The sequence below is a fragment of the Girardinichthys multiradiatus genome, chromosome 8 (genome assembly GCF_021462225.1).
Source record: "Girardinichthys multiradiatus isolate DD_20200921_A chromosome 8, DD_fGirMul_XY1, whole genome shotgun sequence".
Classification (NCBI taxonomy): Eukaryota; Metazoa; Chordata; class Actinopteri; order Cyprinodontiformes; family Goodeidae; genus Girardinichthys; species Girardinichthys multiradiatus.
In genome coordinates this window covers 2,447,386-2,467,651 of record NC_061801.1, presented here as the reverse complement: position 1 = coordinate 2,467,651, position 20,266 = coordinate 2,447,386, and the positions used below count along the sequence as shown (strand labels likewise).

At 40.2% G+C, this 20,266-nt stretch overlaps 1 protein-coding gene across 1 annotated transcript; it reads left to right on the top strand.

The window, feature by feature from the left end:
* Window positions 1-659: 659 nt before the first annotated feature.
* On the top strand, window positions 660-11,643 carry psmb10 (proteasome 20S subunit beta 10). The gene is made up of 8 exons (XM_047373603.1): window positions 660-863; window positions 984-1,077; window positions 1,290-1,387; window positions 1,977-2,117; window positions 6,663-6,778; window positions 8,787-8,845; window positions 11,216-11,367; window positions 11,466-11,643. The coding sequence occupies exons 1-8, from the start codon at window positions 799-801 to the stop codon at window positions 11,575-11,577; spliced, it is 837 nt and encodes a 278-aa protein (XP_047229559.1). The 5' UTR covers window positions 660-798; the 3' UTR covers window positions 11,578-11,643.
* The last annotated feature ends 8,623 nt before the right edge of the window (window positions 11,644-20,266 follow it).

Below are 20,266 nucleotides of genomic sequence, written 5' to 3'. Positions count from 1 at the left end.
GCTATCCATATCTCTTTCTTTGGATTTGTTTTCCTGAATTTGTTTGTTTGAGTACACACAGCCGGGGTTAGTAAATGTCTGAAATGATTTTCTACCACTGAGACTCACACAACGATGTATGTCTTCTGCAGTGATGATAAGACAAACATCTTAGTCTAGCGAACAGACTCTCACTATCCACACTCTGGTGTCTTTACTCATTTTGTATTTAGTAACAGAACTCACTGGTAGAGAGGACATGCTTTTCATCGATGCTCTCTAAGTCATACCATCGTCGCCAAATGCATGTCTGAGTGAAGATGTGAAGTAAAACTCATGGTGGATACATTCATCGCTTTAACAGAGATGAAGCTGATAACTCATGTCTGAAAAGGAATTAAAGGCACAGTCACTAAAAAGGAAGTTACCAAACTACAGTTTATCATATCCTGAGTCAACTGACTCATCAGGTTCCATCTTCCCAGGTCACATGTAATACACTGTAAAAAGTAGAAGCATTGTAGTTCCTGGCTCATGAATACTGTTGTTTCTTTTGATAATGATCAGAGCCAGAAACCACTCAATTTTTAACTATTCTAACATCACTCCTTAGCTTTCTCCTGAAGAGTCATTTCAGCTGGAAGAACCAACAATTATTCAGTTTGGGCCTCTTTTTACAGTGTGGATCTGAAGGCTCGGCTTGTGTTACACAAATGAAAGTAAAAGTAAAAACTGCTGAAAAGCACTGTCACAGTCGGACACAACGAGCCACAGCTTTGCTTTAAGCTCTCAGTCTTCACGTCAGAATCTGTACCTACCATGCTGCACAGTCTAAACCCCTGCCAGCAGCAGAACGGAGGTTTCTGCTTTGAGAATAGCCGCAGGTAAAACAAACCTTTATCATTTCATGCCAAAAAAAGTCCCGGACGTTAATGCTTGGGTGGTTAAACAACACTAGTATGAATATTTCTGCTTCTCTGTCTGTACTTCTTGATCTTTTCCAGAAATGCAGTTTTGGAGTCCACTTTGTTAGAGGAGACATGCAAAGCTCCCAGTGCCAGAAAGACAGGGACCACTATTGCTGGGATGGTGTATAAGGTAGGAAAGTTCCTTTTAGATATACACTCCACCTTTTTTGGAGCTGTGTTTTGTGGAAGACCTACTAAGACCTAATAAAGCTTAAATACAATTTTATACTTTTTGTATTAAGTGTTTGCTGAAAGTTACATTCCTGGTGGGAGCATTAGGTGAATGTTCAGAAGTAAACATAAGCTGCAGCCTGGTTGGGTATCTCCTTTCATTGTTCTTAGGATGGAGTGGTTCTGGGGGCAGATACCAGAGCTACTGATGATATGGTGGTGGCTGACAAAAACTGCATGAAGATTCACTACATTGCTCCAAAGATCTAGTGAGTACAGTTGTTCAGTCAGTTTGTTCATCCCTTTTTCGGAATGAGGCTAATGGGACTTTTTTTTTTGCAGTGGACAGCAGGGACATATTTTCTATAGTTCTTCATAATGATTTGCTAATAACTAAGGCAGATAATGAATTTCCCAAGTTTGTTTTGTACTTCATATCATACAAAATGAATGAAACTGTATTGAGAGGAAATTGACCTGAGCTTTTTATTGCATTCTTTTTCTGAGCATCAGTCCAGCCCTGACATTATCTTCCTAAAGGCATGTTACTTTTAGTACACAATCACACATCCATACATACATATATACATGGGCCACTAATCAAACCAGAGATATAAATATTCACAACCCCTTTTTGTGTTTCTACTGTTGTCCGATTGTTCCGCAACTTTAAGGGTTTTATTACAGAACCTATTTTGATTATCTCTGACTGTTCAACTCACGTCTCACTTTAACTCATAAAATAATGTAAAGAGTAATTATCAGACAAAAAATGTAATCTACGATAAATATGACATGTAGAGATGAACTTCATGCATTAACCATACCAGCTGTTTAACTGTGCTCTATGTTCTGCAGCTGTTGTGGAGCTGGCGTGGCTGCAGATGCAGAGATGGCCACACAGATCATGGCATCCAACGTGGAGCTGCACATGCTCAACACTGGCCGACCCCCTCTTGTTGCCATGGTAACCAGACAACTGAAACAAATGCTGTTCAGGTAAAGTCTTCAATGTTGAAATGGGACCCAAAGCAAAGCTTTGGAAAATGAGGAACAGAGTCAATTCATAGTGAGAGCTGCATGGAGAAAAAGCAGTTAATGTCAAACCATTGTCAAGAAATAAATAATCCAGAGCAATATTATCTGATTCCAGTCCTCAGGGGCTGGTGGCCAATATATTTTAGATATCTACCTGCTACAACAAAGTTAATTCAAATGGGTAATTAACCTTCTGCAGAGGCCTGATAATGACCAGTTCATCTAAATCAGATATCCTGTACCAGGAAACATTGAAAACCCACAAGGACTGGAATTTGGCACCACTGATATAAACATCGGTTCAGAACGATCTGACCATGCTTGGACAGAACTCAGTAAGGTTTAAAAATGGGATCTGGAACTGTTTTATCTGCCTTAGTTTAGTTGTCTGAATGGAATCTATCCTGGAACACACAAAAAGACCATCTACCTACTGAACATGACTCCTCTCACACATTCCCTTCCATTCCATGGCAAAAACAGACAATCCATGAGCAACAATGTTATATCAGACACTGAAATCAGCTAATATAAAATGAAATAGCTGTCATCTTTTGTTTGTAGTAGGATCCAAAAGCAGGCAATGTAAGCCAGGGTTAAGTTAAACTGTTATGATTTGTGGGTGTTTTTGGGTTTTTGTTGGTCTTATTTCACAGTTGAAGTTTTGAATCATGTTTCTGTTATTTTTCTACTCATGTTATAGTTTTAGTCTTGTTCATGTTTTGTCAAGTTTGGTTTTTGGATCTGGTTATGCTTTAGTTTCATGTTTTTCTGGTTTCTATTAGTTTGTATTCAAGAGTCTCTGATTTGCTCCAGTCACGTTTTGTTCTCTCCTGTCTGTTAATTAACTTTATTCGGTTCACCTGCTCCAAGCTAATCTGGCTCCTTTCTTCACCTGGTTCACGCTCCATATATACACCTCCGATCTGTTTATTCCTTGTGGAAACATTTTCTGGATCATGCTATGCCTGTCTTGCCTGCTCGTTTATAGTTTTGTTCCTGCCTCTTCTGTAGTGAGTTTTTTGTTAATTAAATCATTTTTCACTTACCGTCATGCTCCTTACTAGTCTGCATTCTGGGTTCCTCCATTGCACAGAGCCTAACAGAAACAATAATTTAATAAACACAAAAGGGTCAAAACTAACAGCACTGCAAGGAAGGACTGCATGGACGAGGAAACTGGAAACAACGGGCATGTGGAAGTGATCAAGTGGGAATAAGAAATAAGCCAGGGAGCTGAGGGAGAAGTGAGCAGGATCTGATCAGAGAGAGATACAGGGAAGAATTCTTAGACATAATCTAAATTTAACAAAAAAGAGCAATGAACTAGGAAATAATTTAACAAAGCGATTAACTAAAATGGGAACACCAAGAGAATGTAACAGAGAAATGGAGAAACAGAAACATGAAAGAAACTCAAACACCGAACACAAAAGGATCATGACAATAGCTGGGAGAAGAGTGGAATATTTTAGCTAGAGGTTAGAATGCAATGATTGAAACTAATCCTGATGTGTGATTTGTTGCAGTGCTGCTGAAGGGTTAAATTATCTGCATCTTTAAGCTGACCTGGCCTTTGTGACATTACAAATCATTTGTCTTCTTTACTTATTTTCTGTTGCACCTGTCATGTTGCAAAAGTATTCACATCCCTGTTTTCATATTTTGTCACATTAAAACCATAAAACTCAATGTATTTAACTGGGACTGTATCTAATAATTCAAAACAAAATAGTTCATAATTGAGATGTGGTGGAAGGAAAACAATATATGGTTCTAAGAAATATTTGCAAATAATAATCTGAAAAGTGTGGCACGCATTTTTAATAAGGCCCCTTTTATCTAATACCCCTAAAAAATCTAGCGCTGCCAGTTGTCTTCAGAAAGTCACCTAGTTAACAAATAAAGTCCACCTGTGTGTAATTTTATCACAGTAAAAAGGCATCTGTTTGTTTCTGGCCTCAGGAGTTTGCTAGAGAGCATAAGTGAATCAACAGCATCATGGTGACCAAGGAACGAAGCAGGTTTTATTCACCACTGGGTTATTTTTTAACCTCTTTAGACTGATCATTTCACTAGAAATGAAAAATTGGAAATTTACATAATTTTACCCAAATGCATTTAATGTCCACTTTTACAGAGCCTTGCGAAAGAATTCGGCCCCCTTGAACTTTTCAACCTCTTGCCACATTTCAGGCTTCAAACATAAAGATATAAAATTCTACTTTTTTGTGAAGAATCAACAACAAGTGGGACACAATCATGAAGTGGAATGAAATTTATTGGATGTGTCAAACTTGTTTATCAAATAAAAAACTGAAAAGTGGGGCGTGCAATATTATTTGGCCCCCTTGCGTTAATACTTTGTAGCGCCACCCTTTGCTACAATTATAGCTGCAAGTCGCTTGGCGTATGTCTCTATCAGTTTTCACATAAAGAGACTGAAATTCTTGCCCATTCTTCCTTGCAAAACAGCTGGAGCTCAGTGAGGTTGGATGGAGAGCGTTCGTGAACAGTAGTCTTCAGCTCTTTCCATAGATTCTCGATTGGATTCAGGTCTGGACTTTGACTTGGCCATTCCAACATCTGGATACGTTTATTTGTGAACCATTCCATTGTAGATTTGGCTTTATGTTTTGGATCATTGTCTTGTTGGAAGATAAATCTCCGTCCCAGTCTCAGGTCTCTTGCAGACTCCACCAGGTTTTCTTCCAGAATGGTCCTGTATTTGGACCCATCCATCTTCCCATCAATTTTGACCATCTTCCCTGTCCCTGCTGACGAAAAGCAGGCCCAAACCATGATGCTGCCACCACCATGTTTGACAGTGGGGATGGTGTGTTCAGGGTGATGAGCTGTGTTGCTTTTACGCCAAACATGTCGTTTTGCATTGTGGCCAAACAGTTGGATTTTGGTTTCTTCTGACCAGAGCACCTTCTTCCACATGTTTGGTGGGTCTCCCAGGTGGCTTGTGGCAAACTTTAAACGAGACTTTTTATGGATATCTTTGAGAAATGGCTTTCTTCTTGCCACTCTTCCATAAAGGCCAGATTTGTGCAGTGTACAACTGATTGTTGTCCTATGGACAGACTCTCCCACCTCAGCTGTAGATCTCTGCAGTTCATCTAGAGTGATCATGGACCTCTTGGCTGCATCTCTGATCAGTCTTCTCCTTGTTCTAGATGAAAGTTTAGAGGGACGGCCGGGTCTTGGTAGATTTGCAGTGGTCTGATACTCCTTCCATTTCAATATGATTGCTTGCACAGTTCTCCTTGGGATGTTTAAAGCTTGGGAAATCTTTTTCTATCCAAATCCGCCTTTAAACTTCTCCACAACAGTATCTCAGACCTGCCTGGTGTGTTCCTTGGTCTTCATGATGCTCTCTGCGCTTTGAACAGAACCCTGAGACTATCACAGAGCAGGTGCATTTATACGGAGACTTGATAACACACAGGTGGATTCTATTTATCTTCATCAGTCATTTGGGACAACATTGGATCATTCAGAGATCCTCACTGAACTTCTGGAGTGAGTTTGCTGCACTGAAAGTAAATGGGCCCAATAATATTGCACGCCACACTTTTCAATTTTTTATTTGTTTAAAAAGTTTGACACATCCAATAAATTTCATTCCACTTCATGATTGTGTCCCACTTGTTGATTCTTCACAAAAAATTAGAATTTTATATCTTTATGTTTGAAGCCTGAAATGTGGCAAGAGGTTGAAAAGTTCAAGGGGGACGAATACTTTCACAAGGTACTGCATATTACAGTGGCCTCCACTCTATACTTCCCTTATACTTTATGTATACTAAGTTTCTCAGCTCTACTCAAAGCACATTTCCAGATAGTAGAAACAGCTTGCTCTCAAAACCCTCAAAAATAATATGAGGCAATATTAACTACCCAGCTCCACTTAAAGGGTGCTGAGATTATGATCTGCCAAAACAAACGCTTTTCACGGTCAGACTTATTCACTCAGTGGCAATAATTATAATTGCAATAATAATAAATGTAGAATTTTTGTTACAGAGCAAATGAGAAAGTTTGCATGACATTTTCCTTCCACTAGCAACCCCTAAGGTTTCAAGACTGGACATCATGTTTTAACAGTGAAGTTGCTAAAATGGTTAAAATCTTCTTTTTTCTTTGATCTGGACAACTATGACTTTTACACACATTCTAAAGCACTGGATTCAAGCTCCAGTCCTCAAGAACACCTGAATTAATTAGGTAATAAGCAGGACTCTGTCAAGCAATGCTGAGAAGGCATATCAGCCATTTGATTCAGATATTTTGGACCAGCTGGGACGCATCTAAAGTTTGCAGATCACTGGACCTTGGGGACTGGAGTTTGACACCCTGGGTCCAAGGTATAATTCTCGGCTGAATAGATGTTTGCTCATGGGGTTTTCCAAAATAAATTATATAATCTAAAGAGGAGTACATGACCTTTGAAGCCTTTTTAGGTTATTTTATAATGATTTTCTATGTCTGATGTTTCAGGTACCAGGGACACATGGGTTCATCAGTGATTGTTGGAGGAGTTGATGTGACCGGAGCTCACCTGTACAGTGTCTATCCACATGGCTCCTATGATAAACTGCCTTTCCTCACAATGGGTATGTTTGGGTTTTTTTCTTTTTGAAACAAAGGAGGAGGAAATAAAATGTGCTAGGGAAATGAGAGAACTCCAAGAGGAAATATTCTGGCTTTGTAAAACATCTCAGGTAATTGAATTAATAGCACACATATTTTTTGTTAGTGGGTAAAATAATTGGAAACTGGGAAAAAAAATAGGTAATAATAATAATAATCAAAAGGCCTTCATCTCACCCTATGTTTTGTCTCGTCTATTTAACCAATAGACAACTCTCCTACGTCTCCTACATCCTATTTCCAATGTATCCACTATCTCTTCTCAGAAGATGTCCAAATCATCTCAACCTTGCCTCTCTAACTGAATTTCGAAACCACCCACACTCAGTTGTTCCGCTGATCTGCTCATTTCTAATCCTGTCCAGCCTGATAACCTCTAGTGACAATCTCAGTATCTTCAACTATGATATCTCCAGCTGGGCCTCCTGTCTATTGGACAGTGCCACTGTTGCCAAACCATGTATAATAGCAGGTCTCACTACGGTCTTATAGACTTTCCCATTCATTCTAGGAGCTATCTCCTAGAATGGAGAGGCAGATCCTCTTCCCCACTTGTTTTTCTTTTTAAATACACTCAACACCACATTTGGGCGCGCCGAGGTAGGTTTGGGGTCTTTCCACACACCCGCTCGCTGTTGCATGTCGGCTGCTGGGGTTGGGGGTTGGGTCTTGGGGGTCCATTGGTGTCAGGACTTTTGTTTCGGCTCTCTTGGGATCGCTTGGATTTCTTTGGATCTCAGTCCCTGGCTTCGGTGCCCGGTCCATCGGCCATGGGGGGGCTTTTGGATTGAAATAATCCCAAAGCAGTTTCTGATAAAGGGCTGTTGCCTTGCAGCAAGACGGTCCTGGGTTCAACTCCTGGCCGGGGGTCTTTCTGCAAGGAGTTTGCATGTTCCCCCGGTGCATGCATGGGTTCTCTCTGGGTATTCCAGGTTCCTTCCACAAAGACATGCCTGTTAGGTTAATTGGTCTCTCTAAATTGCCCTTAAGTGTATGAATGAGTGTGTGTTTGGTTGTTTGTGTGTTGCCCTGCGATGGACTGGTGGCCTATCCAGGGTGTAGCCCGCCTCTCGCCCGTAGACTGCTGGAGATAGGCACCAGCTTCCCCGCAACCCACAATGGAAGAAGTGGTATAGAAAATGACTGACTGATAGCTTCTGATAAAGCTTCTTTTATAAATATCAAGCAGAGCATTAAAGCGTTAGCCGAAATGCTTCATTTGTGAAAATAAATCTGTTGGGCTTCTTCTTGGCACTCAGACAACAATTCTGAGTGCTACTCTGCCGGAAACATTTTCCTCCACCTTTCCCCTGCTTTCACCACAGATTACAATGTCACCCCACCCCATCAATAAATCATTGACCTCAAGACATTAGACAGTAATGAAGCTATAGGTAATCAATAGTTCAATATTGTTTGCATTAGTGTGGAAATTTGACTAACTAGCTTCCCTTTATACTTGCTAATGCAGACCATTAAAACTGTTGTTTGGTAGTAAAATAGGTACAAGTGTTGATTAATCAGTCTTTAATTTAAAAGACAGAGTTACTGTGAGGCAGTTCTTAGCTTAGTGGTGAAGCTTAAAAAAAAACTTTATTTATCCCAAAGGGAAATTAAATGTTGTTGTAGCTCATTATGTAGGTTTCTTCAGAGAGCCGTTGTAGATGTTGATGGCTGTGGGCAGGAATGTCATTCATAACCAAGGTATAAAAATAAACAAGGTTTGAGTTTCACTTCAAGAAGATGTAAATATTTTAAAATGGATTGCAAGCTCATTATGGGTTATATTGTTTAATGTCTAAATTGTAATAATAAATGAACATTGGGTTGTTTTTAACAATTTGATACAAATCTTTATTTAAACTTGGAGTCACAACAGAGATATTTATAGTAAATTACTTTGTTATTAGTGGAACTGTAAAATATTATGAAAATGTCACGTTCTTGTGTTGTGTGTTATTATGACTTTAGGCTCTGGAGCTGCTGCTGCTGTTTCAGTATTTGAGGACAGATTCAAACCAAACATGGAGGTATGGCTGATAATTTGTAATCTTTTTAAAACATGATCTACACCATAAAGGTAACAGTGGGAATAATAAATTACCAAGTATGGTAAAGTTGTAGTGTTTGTTTTCTTGGTGGGTGGTGATGGGGTGGACAGTCAAATGAATGTCACTTTTTCATCTGGCCTATCATTTACTGGTGCAGCTGATCATTAGGCAGATCAGATGTGCCGTGCAATCTATAGGGCCTTTGAAAACTACTTCCACTCATTTAACTTCTTCAGATTTTGTTATAGCTATAAATTTAAATGTATTTTATTGGAATTGTATGAGACAGACCGACACAACATAAAGCAAAACTGAGAAGAGGAAGGAAAATGATACTTGGTTTTAATTTTTTTACATAAAAAATTGCATGCAGCCCCCTGGAGTCAATAGTTTGTAGAACGACTGTTTGCTGGAATTAAACCTCCAGGTCTTCTGGGGTATGCCTCTACCAGCTTTGCACATCTAGATAGTTCAAAGTTTGCCCATTCTTATTATCAAAATAGCTCAAGCTTAGTCAGATTGAATGAAGAACCCAAATTAAACATTTTTATCCAAGTCTTGCAATATATTATGAATTGGATTTAGGTCTTTGAGTGGGCCATTGCAACACATAAATGTGCCACAATCTAAAAGGTCCCTTTTAACTCGTATGGCTGTATGTTGAGGGTTGTTTACTTCCTGGAAGGTGAACCTCCACTCTAGGTTTTCCCCCAGGATTGCCATGTATGTCCAGGGGTTGGACAATGAAACTGAAACACCTGGATTTAGACCACAATAATTTATTAGTATGGTGTAGGGCCTCCTTTTGCGGCCAATACAGCATCAATTCGTCATGGGAATGACATATAAAAGTCCTGCACAGTGGTCAGAGGGATTTTAAGCCATTCTTCTTGCAGGATAGTGGCCAGGTCACTACGTGATACTGGTGGAGGAAAACGTTTCCTGACTCGCTCCTCCAAAACACCCCAAAGTGGCTCAATAATATTTAGATCTGGTGACTGTGCAGGCCATGGGAGATGTTCAACTTCACTTTCATGTTCATCAAACCAATCTTTCACCAGTCTTGCTGTGTGTATTGGTGCATTGTCATCCTGATACACGGCATCGCCTTCAGGATACAATGTTTGAACCATTGGATGCACATGGTCCTCAAGAATGGTTCGGTAGTCCTTGGCAGTGACGCGCCCATCTAGCACAAGTATTGTGCCAAGGGAATGCCATGATATGGCAGCCCAAATCATCACTGATACACCCCCATGCTTCACTCTGGGCATGCAACAGTCTGGGTGGTACGCTTCTTTGGGGCTTCTCCACACCGTAACTCTCCCGGATGTGGGGAAAACAGTAAAGGTGGACTCATCAGAGAACAATACATCTTTCACATTGTCCACAGCCCAAGATTCGCGCTCCTTGCACCATTGAAACCGACGTTTGGCATTGGCATGAGTGACCAAAGGTTTGGCTATAGCAGCCCGGCAGTGTATATTGACCCTGTGGAGCTCCTGATGGACAGTTCTGGTGGAAACAGGAGAGTTGAGGTGCACATTTAATTCTGCCGTGATTTGGGCAGACGTGGTTTTATGTTTTTTGGATACAATCCGGGTTAGCACCCGAACATCCCTTTCAGACAGCTTCCTCTTGCGTCCACAATTAATCCTGTTGGATGTGGTTCGTCCTTCTTGGTGGTATGCTGACAATACCCTGGATACTGTGGCTCTTGATACATCACAAAGACTTGCTGTCTTGGTCACAGATGTGCCAGCAAGACGTGCACCAACAATTTGTCCTCTTTTGAACTCTGGTATGTCACCCATAATGTTCTGTGCATTTCAATATTTTGAGCAAAACTGTGCTCTTACCCTGATAATTGAACCTTCACACTCTGCTCTTACTGGTGCAATGTACAATCAATGAAGACTGGCTACCAGGCTGGTCCAATTTAGCCATGAAACCTCCCACACTAAAATGACAGGTGTTTCAGTTTCATTGTCCAACTCCTGTAGCTCCATCCATCTTCTCATCAAACCTGACTAGTTTCCCTGTACCTGCTGTTTCATTGTGGAGAGGGTATGTTCTGAGTAAGGTGGAGACTTACTTGTCACCACACATTATATTTTGCATACAGACCAGAAAGTTCAGTTTTTGTCTTATCTGACCAGAGCACCTTCTTCCACATGTTCACTGTGTCCACTATAAATGGCGTATGGCAAAATACAAACAGGACTTCATGTAACTTTCTTTCAACAATGGCTTTCTTCGTGCCACACTGAAAGGATGCTGGCCTTTGCTTTCATAAATACCAGCAAACATAAAACTGCTATTCTTCTTCTCTTCTTGTCTGCTGTTAAGCTGGAGGAGGCAAAGAAGCTTGTAAGGGATGCCATTGCTGCAGGAATTTTCTGTGACCTGGGCTCAGGAAGCAATGTGGACCTGTGTGTCATAACTGAAGCTGGAGTGCAATTTTTACGAGGTTATGACAAGCCCACAGCAAAGGGTCAAAGGTGAGCAAACTCAGGGATGTCTGTGATGCAGTGAATTATAGATGTTGATAAAATGATTTATGTCATTTGGTCTTGTTGTTTTTCTCTCTTTTCTCTAGAGAGGGACAGTACCGGTATAAGCCCGGCACCACAGCTGTCCTGACCAAGACTGAAACCCCACTTTCTCTGGATGTTGTTGATGAATCTGTTCACATGATGGACACTGCATAATACATCTGACAGATAAACTTTCTTGAGAATAATTGGTGTAATGAAATAAACTGAATCAGAACAATGGCTGATAAAGTGTTTCACATTTTGTTACACAATCACTTGTGATGAGTAAAGAGGTTATTTGGAAACCAATAAAACATATCTGGACTTCAGTAGTTTCACCACAGTGTTTTCAATTCTCCTTCCAAAAACTAGAACAATCTCAGCAAAGAATATTGTTGCATTAGTAACTGTTTTATTTTCTAAAATGTTAAATAATTATTAAAATGTACGTGCTATAGTTTTATCATACACCACGCAGAAAATCTCTTTAATTTTGAACAAAATTGGTAAGTCAATGGTAAGCCAAAAAGGTCCCTGTAGTGGTGTTAGGATTTCTGCCGCTGATATTGTCGAGGGTGGATCTTGGGTCGGACCAAAGTGCAGACAAGAGCTCGGTAAGCGCATCTTAGTAACTTCCTTGTTTATTCACAAAGTCCAAAAACGTAACAAAAACACTGCAGGGATGAAACAAAGACAAGATCAAAAACTTGCGCAAACCTGCAGGTACTCATGGCAAGGCATAGCATAGACAAAACGTAGCATAGTCGAAGCATAATATTACAAAGCGAAGCATAAACAAAGCATAGACGTGGTAGGGAACGGGGTAGTAACAGAAGGAACCAGCGAGGAACTAAGCACACAGAACAACTAATATACACAGAGCACAGAGAGGGAAACAAAAGGCAGGTAATCAAAGAAACAGGGAACAGGTGTGACAAGGAACAGGTGAAACAAATACAAAGGCTGAGGATCGGTGAAAGGACTGAAACAGAAAACACAAACTAAGCAAGAGAATAAATCAGAGGAGGAAATAAAGAACTAGAATAACTATGAACTAAAGTAAACAGAGAAACTAGAGGAGAACATAGAAACAATAACTTAAGAAATAAACAAAGAGCCATAAGGAGAATCAAAATTACAAAATAAACCAACAAGTCCAAAATGTCACTCCATGACAGATACAGGTCCTTCTCAAAATATTAGCATATTGTGATAAAGTTCATTATTTTCCATAATGTCATGATGAAAATTTAACATTCATATATTTTAGATTCATTGCACACTAACTGAAATATTTCAGGTGATACGGATGATTTTGGCATACAGCTCATGAAAACCCAAAATTCCTATCTCACAAAATTAGCATATTTCATCCGACCAATAAAAGAAAAGTGTTTTTAATACAAAAAACGTCAACCTTCAAATAATCATGTACAGTTATGCACTCAATACTTGGTTGGGAATCCTTTTGCAGAAATGACTGCTTCAATGCGGCGTGGCATGGAGGCAATCAGCCTGTGGCACTGCTGAGGTCTTATGGAGGCCCAGGATGCTTCGATAGCGGCCTTTAGCTCATCCAGAGTGTTGGGTCTTGAGTCTCTCAACGTTCTCTTCACAATATCCCACAGATTCTCTATGGGGTTCAGGTCAGGAGAGTTGGCAGGCCAATTGAGCACAGTGATACCATGGTCAGTAAACCATTTACCAGTGGTTTTGGCACTGTGAGCAGGTGCCAGGTCGTGCTGAAAAATGAAATCTTCATCTCCATAAAGCTTTTCAGCAGATGGAAGCATGAAGTGCTCCAAAATCTCCTGATAGCTAGCTGCATTGACCCTGCCCTTGATAAAACACAGTGGACCAACACCAGCAGCTGACACGGCACCCCAGACCATCACTGACTGTGGGTACTTGACACTGGACTTCTGGCATTTTGGAATTTCCTTCTCCTCAGTCTTCCTCCAGACTCTGGCACCTTGATTTCCAAATGACATGCAGAATTTGCTTTCATCCGAAAAAAGTACTTTGGACCACTGAGCAACAGTCCAGTGCTGCTTCTCTGTAGCCCAGGTCAGGCGCTTCTGCTGCTGTTTCTGGTTCAAAAGTGGCTTGACCTGGGGAATGCAGCACCTGTAGCCCATTTCCTGCACACGCCTGTGCACGGTGGCTCTGGATGTTTCTACTCCACACTCAGTCCACTGCTTCCGCAGGTCCCCCAAGGTCTGGAATCGGCCCTTCTCCACAATCTTCCTCAGGGTCCGGTCACCTCTTCTCGTTGTGCAGCGTTTTCTGCCACACTTTTTCCTTCCCACAGACTTCCCACTGAGGTGCCTTGATACAGCACTCTGGGAACAGCCTATTTGTTCAGAAATGTCTTTCTGTGTCTTACCCTCTTGCTTGAGGGTGTCAATAGTGGCCTTCTGGACAGCAGTCAAGTCGGCAGTCTTACCCATGATTGGGGTTTTGAGTGATGAACCAGGCTGGGAGTTTTAAAGGCCTCAGGAATCTTTTGCAGGTGTTTAGAGTTAACTTGTTGATTCAGATGATTAGGTTCATAGCTTGTTTAGAGACCCTTTTAATGATATGCTAATTTTGTGAGATAGGAATTTTGGGTTTTCATGAGCTGTATGCCAAAATCATCCGTATTAAGACAATAAAAGACCTGAAATATTTCAGTTAGTGTGCAATGAATCTAAAATATATGAATGTTAAATTTTCATCATGACATTATGGAAAATAATGAACTTTATCACAATATGCTAATATTTTGAGAAGGACCTGTATTATACCATAAGATGCCCATCCTTCTTTGTTAAATAGTTCTAGCTCAGTCAAATTGGATGAAAAATATCTGTGAAGATCAGTTTTCAACTCTTGCCAAAAATCTAATCCAGATTTAGTGCTGGACTTTCACTAAGCCTTCCTAACACATGAAGATGTTTGGATCTAAACCAGTGGTGTCTAAACTTTTTGTCATGTGGGCTAAAATTGTCAAGTCAAAAGTACTCGTTGATCAAAAAACAAATCTTTTAAAAACTAAGTTCACCTAAAATAATATTTAACTTTTTTTCATCTGTTCAACAATAAACAAAGCATGCAATATTAAAAATGAAACAAATATAGAAGATTTTCAGTAGGAAAGGGATGTATAAATCATTGTCGATTCCAAACTTTAAAAAGGCCATCACATTTGTTTCATTAAAAAAACGGCTTCAAGTTTTCAAATAATTTTAATCGACCCCCCCCCCCAATAAAAAACCATTGAGTCTATTCTTGACAATAAATGTATAAATAAATAAATAATAAATTGGAAAAAAATGCATAACGTCTGGTTGTTAAAATATAAATACTTTGTGTTGTACCTTAGCTCTTCCATTGTTAGAAGATTTTAATTTGTCACTAATTTTGCCCTGATGAAAAATAAAAAGTCTCAACCTGCATCAACCATCTGTGCTGGTGGTCAGGGCCTCCAAACGGCTCCAGGACCTAACTTTAGACAGCCCTGGTCTAACCCATTCCATTTTAGCACTGGCTGTGTGTTTAGTTGTTGGAGTACTGGATCAGCAGGTGTGGATCTATATGGGGGCAAGAGCCGTGCCCCCCCAGTTGCCCCCCTATTTCTATGTCCTTAAAATACTTGTAATTACTAATCGCTTGTTTGTCCAAAAGCCTCTTACAGTCTTCAAATTAAACATTAATTTGCCAAACATATATAAGTATAGATATAATCTGAGGTCGCTGAAAAACTTACGTAACTTACTTAGTTACGGCCCTGCATTAAAAACTGTCTGCCTACCGCCCCGCAGCCGCACTTGCGTGTCTCTCAGGCACATTAAGGAGGCGTTCTTTCTGCAGCCCAGCAGAGGGGAGCAACTGAGCTGTTCAAGTTTCTGCAGCTAAAGTCAGTTTGTCCAGGTGATGTTTTAACACAACCGTAAAGGCAACTTAAGTTTGCAATGAATAAAATGTCAGCTGAAGTGACCGACTTTGACTGTGTAATATGTTTATTAATCATTTGATGACAATGACTCACTCGTGTGATTTCTAAGAACATTAGCATATTTCCCTTGTAAGTTTAGCTTACAATGAGCATGATAACAGTTAATGAAAAGTTTATCTATGAAAACATTTTTTGCATTTGATTGTTTTAAGGGCTGTAGTTTGACTGATGGCTCTATATGATCAATGTTACAGCAGTCAGTCAGTAATTTTTACTGCTTATTCCATAGTGGGTCGCGGGGGAGCTGGTGCCTATCTCCAGCAGTCTGTGGGCGAGAGGCGGGGTACACCCTGGACAGGTCACCAGTCCATTGCAGGGCAACACACAAACAACCAAGCACACACCTAAGGGCAATTTAGAGAGACCAATTAACCTAACAGGCATGTCTTTGGACTGTGGGAGGACGCCAGAGTACCTGGTGAGAACCCATGCATGCACAGGGAGAACATGCAAACTCCATGCAGAAAGACCCCAGGCTGGGAATTGAACCCAGGACCTTCTTGCTGCAAGGCAACAGTGCTACCAACTGCGCCACCATGCAGCCCCATAATATTACAGCAATGAGGCACAATTAAACCACGTTACATCCTTTCCGTCAGATTGGGAAAATAATTACTTGGCTGCCATGAGAATAAGATTTTTAAATTTCAATGCTGGTGTGACCTGTGTCAATGTGATCATTTCTGGTTTCATATTGTAGACTTCTTGTGGTAATAAGTGGGCTTTTTTTCAAATATTAAGGCTTGCACATTGCAGATCACAATGAAAAACAAAATGTAAAAGTTTTCAATATCTTTGGCAAAAAAGTGAGGAATGAGAAAGAAGAAGAGAATGTGAGATTTGAGGAAGTGTGATGGCCACACCTGCAGCCACACAGTCGGTAACCCCGCGAACCAACACCTTTTTACTTTGAGTTTCTTTATTTCATGCATACATCACACTCATTGTAGCACAAACATTTAGGTTTGTTTGTGCATTTTCATTTGTGCAATTTGTCAGACTGGACTGGTTTCCACCCAATTTGGCTTTTTTTGTTGGACATGTTGAGCTTTTGGGTGGGTTATTAAAATATGGTCTGCTTTCACGACATTTGGACGGTTTCGGTTTTTAGCAACTATTCATGGGAAAATTCTATCAAAATAGTTGTCATTGCGTGGCAGAAAAGTAAAAACCTACACATCTCAAACTTCTGTGTCTTTTTACTCATATCAACAGTTCATTTAGTTTGAAAAAGACAAACAGTCCAACTTGACATCATCAGTCATTGCTTATTGATCTGGTGAGACGGTTTCATGCTGCGGGTGGAAAATATAAAAGATATCCAGAAACCTAAAACCAGACATTCGTGTTCTACATGTTCTGTCAGAACATGCACAGACATTTTTAAAGGCAGGTGCTCAAGCCTAAAACAGGCAATACAGGTCCTTCTCAAAATATTAGCATATTGTGATAACGTTCATTATTTTCCATAATGTCATGATGAAAATTTAACATTCATATATTTTAGATTCATTGCACACTAACTGAAATATTTAAGGTCTTTTATTGTCTTAATACGGATGATTTTGGCATACAGCTCATGAAAACCCAAAATTCCTATCTCACAAAATTAGCATATTTCATCCGACCAATAAAAGAAAAGTGTTTTTAATACAAAAAACGTCAACCTTCAAATAATCATGTACAGTTATGCACTCAATACTTGGTCGGGAATCCTTTTGCAGAAATGACTGCTTCAATGCGGCGTGGCATGGAGGCAATCAGCCTGTGGCACTGCTGAGGTCTTATGGAGGCCCAGGATGCTTCGATAGCGGCTTTTAGCTCATCCAGAGTGTTGGGTCTTGAGTCTCTCAACGTTCTCTTCACAATATCCCACAGATTCTCTATGGGGTTCAGGTCAGGAGAGTTGGCAGGCCAATTGAGCACAGTAATACCATGGTCAGTAAACCATTTACCAGTGGTTTTGGCACTGTGAGCAGGTGCCAGGTCGTGCTGAAAAATGAAATCTTCATCTCCATAAAGCTTTTCAGCAGATGGAAGCATGAAGTGCTCCAAAATCTCCTGATAGCTAGCTGCATTGACCCTGCCCTTGATAAAACACAGTGGACCAACACCAGCAGCTGACACGGCACCACAGACCATCACTGACTGTGGGTACTTGACACTGGACTTCTGGCATTTTGGCATTTCCTTCTCCCCAGTCTTCCTCCAGACTCTGGCACCTTGATTTCTGAATGACATGCAGAATTTGCTTTCATCTGAAAAAAGTACTTTGGACCACTGAGCAACAGTCCAGTGCTGCTTCTCTGTAGCCCAGGTCAGGCGCTTCTGCCGCTGTTTCTGGTTCAAAAGTGGCTTGACCTGGGGAATGCAGCACCTGTAGCCCATTTCCTGCACACGCTTGTGCACGGTGGCTCTGGATGTTTCTACTCCAGACTCAGTCCACTGCTTCCGCAGGTCCCCCAAGGTCTGGAATCGGCCCTTCTCCACAATCTTCCTCAGGGTCCGGTCACCTCTTCTCGTTGTGCAGCGTTTTCTGCCACACTTTTTCCTTCCCACAGACTTCCCACTGAGGTGCCTTGATACAGCACTCTGGGAACAGCCTATTCGTTCAGAAATGTCTTTCTGTGTCTTACCCTCTTGCTTGAGGGTGTCAATAGTGGCCTTCTGGACAGCAGTCAGGTCGGCAGTCTTACCCATGATTGGGGTTTTGAGTGATGAACCAGGCTGGGAGTTTTAAAGGCCTCAGGAATCTTTTGCAGGTGTTTAGAGTTAACTCGTTGATTCAGATGATTAGGTTCATAGCTCGTTTAGAGACCCTTTTAATGATATGCTAATTTTGTGAGATAGGAATTTTGGGTTTTCATGAGCTGTAAGCCAAAATCATCCGTATTAAGACAATAAAAGACCTTAAATATTTCAGTTAGTGTGCAATGAATCTAAAATATATGAATGTTGAATTTTCATCAGGACATTATGGAAAATAATGAACTTTATCACAATATGCTAATATTTTGAGAAGGACCTGTATATTCATACTATTAAAATAAAAAAACAGGATATATTTATGCTTTTATAACCTTGCTTTTCTTGGCATTATGCTGCAAAATTAGTCAAATAAATCAATGTTCTGCTATGCATCGTAATCAAAAGAGACTCACTGAATCAGCTGGGCAAACAGTAAATATTATTTGATTGACAGAGTTGAAACATTACACTAATAATATTCCATTATCAATATAACATACCACACTTCCATGTAGCTCAGCTTAAGACCTGCCTTTCATTTCAAATCACAAACCTACTTTAGGTACTTAATGTTAACATTGGGTCTATTATTATGCTAATAAAATCAAACAGACAGCTAAGTAACATTTTCCTATGTATTCATCATTTTGTGTTTGCTGCTTTATATCATACAACATTATATTTAGCCTTCTACATATATTAGCCTGTAATGTTAAGTAGCTAGAAAAATGATTCCTCAACCGTCAGAGTAGAAATGCTTGCATGAAAAGAGTTAAAGTGACTTTTACCAACACAGAACAGAATTTGGCCAGCATGCTGTAATTATAAAATACTGTATGTTTATTTCTATTCTTAACACTTTATTGTGAGAGTTAGGCTACTAGACGTTCAGAAAAATGGTTGTGGTCATGCTTTTTCTTTTCTTCTTCAGGCTTTACCATCAAAATAATCAAGTGAAATTAGAGAAATGGTCTAATTTCTTTGTTTGGTTGTATATCTCCCTCTCTTTCTCTCTTCATTAAACCTGACACACATAAGTCAACAGCTGATGTGTAATGTTTTTAGCCACGCTATGTTAACCATACACGGTTATTGTGTGACACCACTTAACGCGGCTGTAAAAATTGAATTAGATCATTCTAATTGTCACTATATATTTTTTAGATCAATCAACTTCAATGTAGAGGGGCAGCATTGCCAACCTGTCTAGACCTTTTGTGCCTCCTTTGTGCCCCCGCATGTAAAATTTTCTAGATCCGCCACTGTGGAAGAGGAACCTCTATCCCAACCCTCTGACATGTTTTCTCACTGTATTCCAGTAATCTATGCCATCATCCATCTCTGACCAGTATCCTTGTCTTTGCTGAGAAGCGTCCCTACAGCATGATGCTGCCACCTTGTTTCACTGAGGATGGTGTATTCTAGGTGGTATAGTCCGAGCTACCGCACCCTGTTGGCGGTCAGACGTCTCAGAGCTCCTCCGGTCCTTGGTCCCCAGAAGCGATCACACACTCTATCTAACACTGAATCTTAAATGAATGACTCTCAGTTTCTAACTTTTAGCTCCTTTAATCTAAATTAGGCAGAGGAATGATTACAGAGATCAGCGCTGAGGCTCCCGTCTTGGACCGTCGCTGTCTGAGTAAGGATGACGAAGAGCCTCGATGGAAGGTCACATGTAGTTTTATATCTGGTTCTCCAATGCAATGGATGTTCCCTCCCTCAGTGATTATCAGTAGACTATGTGTCACCATTGTGGTGTCTATCTGTTAGATTATGTAGTAGCAGGTGTCCATCCTTAATCTAAGTGTGCTGTAGCTTTCTAATCAAACCAGTTATATCAGCTGCTCCACTATTAAACCCAGTGACCCATCATCAGGTCATTCATGACAACCCTTGGGCCATTTATCCTTGTAATATGTGTCGATGAGCATTCTTATCCTATTCTAACAAAAGAGAACATTAGAACTTATACTTTATATCACTATGGTATAAATGGGAAAAACAGCTATGAGTAATTTTAATAAAGGTTATTCCCAACTTCATTCAGTGCTAGATTACTGTCACATGTAAGGTTTGGAAGTAGGCCTTAAAGTTCAGTTTTGATCTCAGCTAATG

Excerpts from the sequence above, each read along its gene's own strand:
- psmb10 (XM_047373603.1), top strand. The coding sequence starts at position 799 with ATGCTGCACAGTCTAAACCCCTGCCAGCAGCAGAACGGAGGTTTCTGC. Across the intron at positions 1,388-1,976 it reads TACATTGCTCCAAAGATCTA|CTGTTGTGGAGCTGGCGTGG; the intron begins GTGAGTACAGTT and ends TATGTTCTGCAG. Across the intron at positions 6,779-8,786 it reads ACTGCCTTTCCTCACAATGG|GCTCTGGAGCTGCTGCTGCT; the intron begins GTATGTTTGGGT and ends TTATGACTTTAG.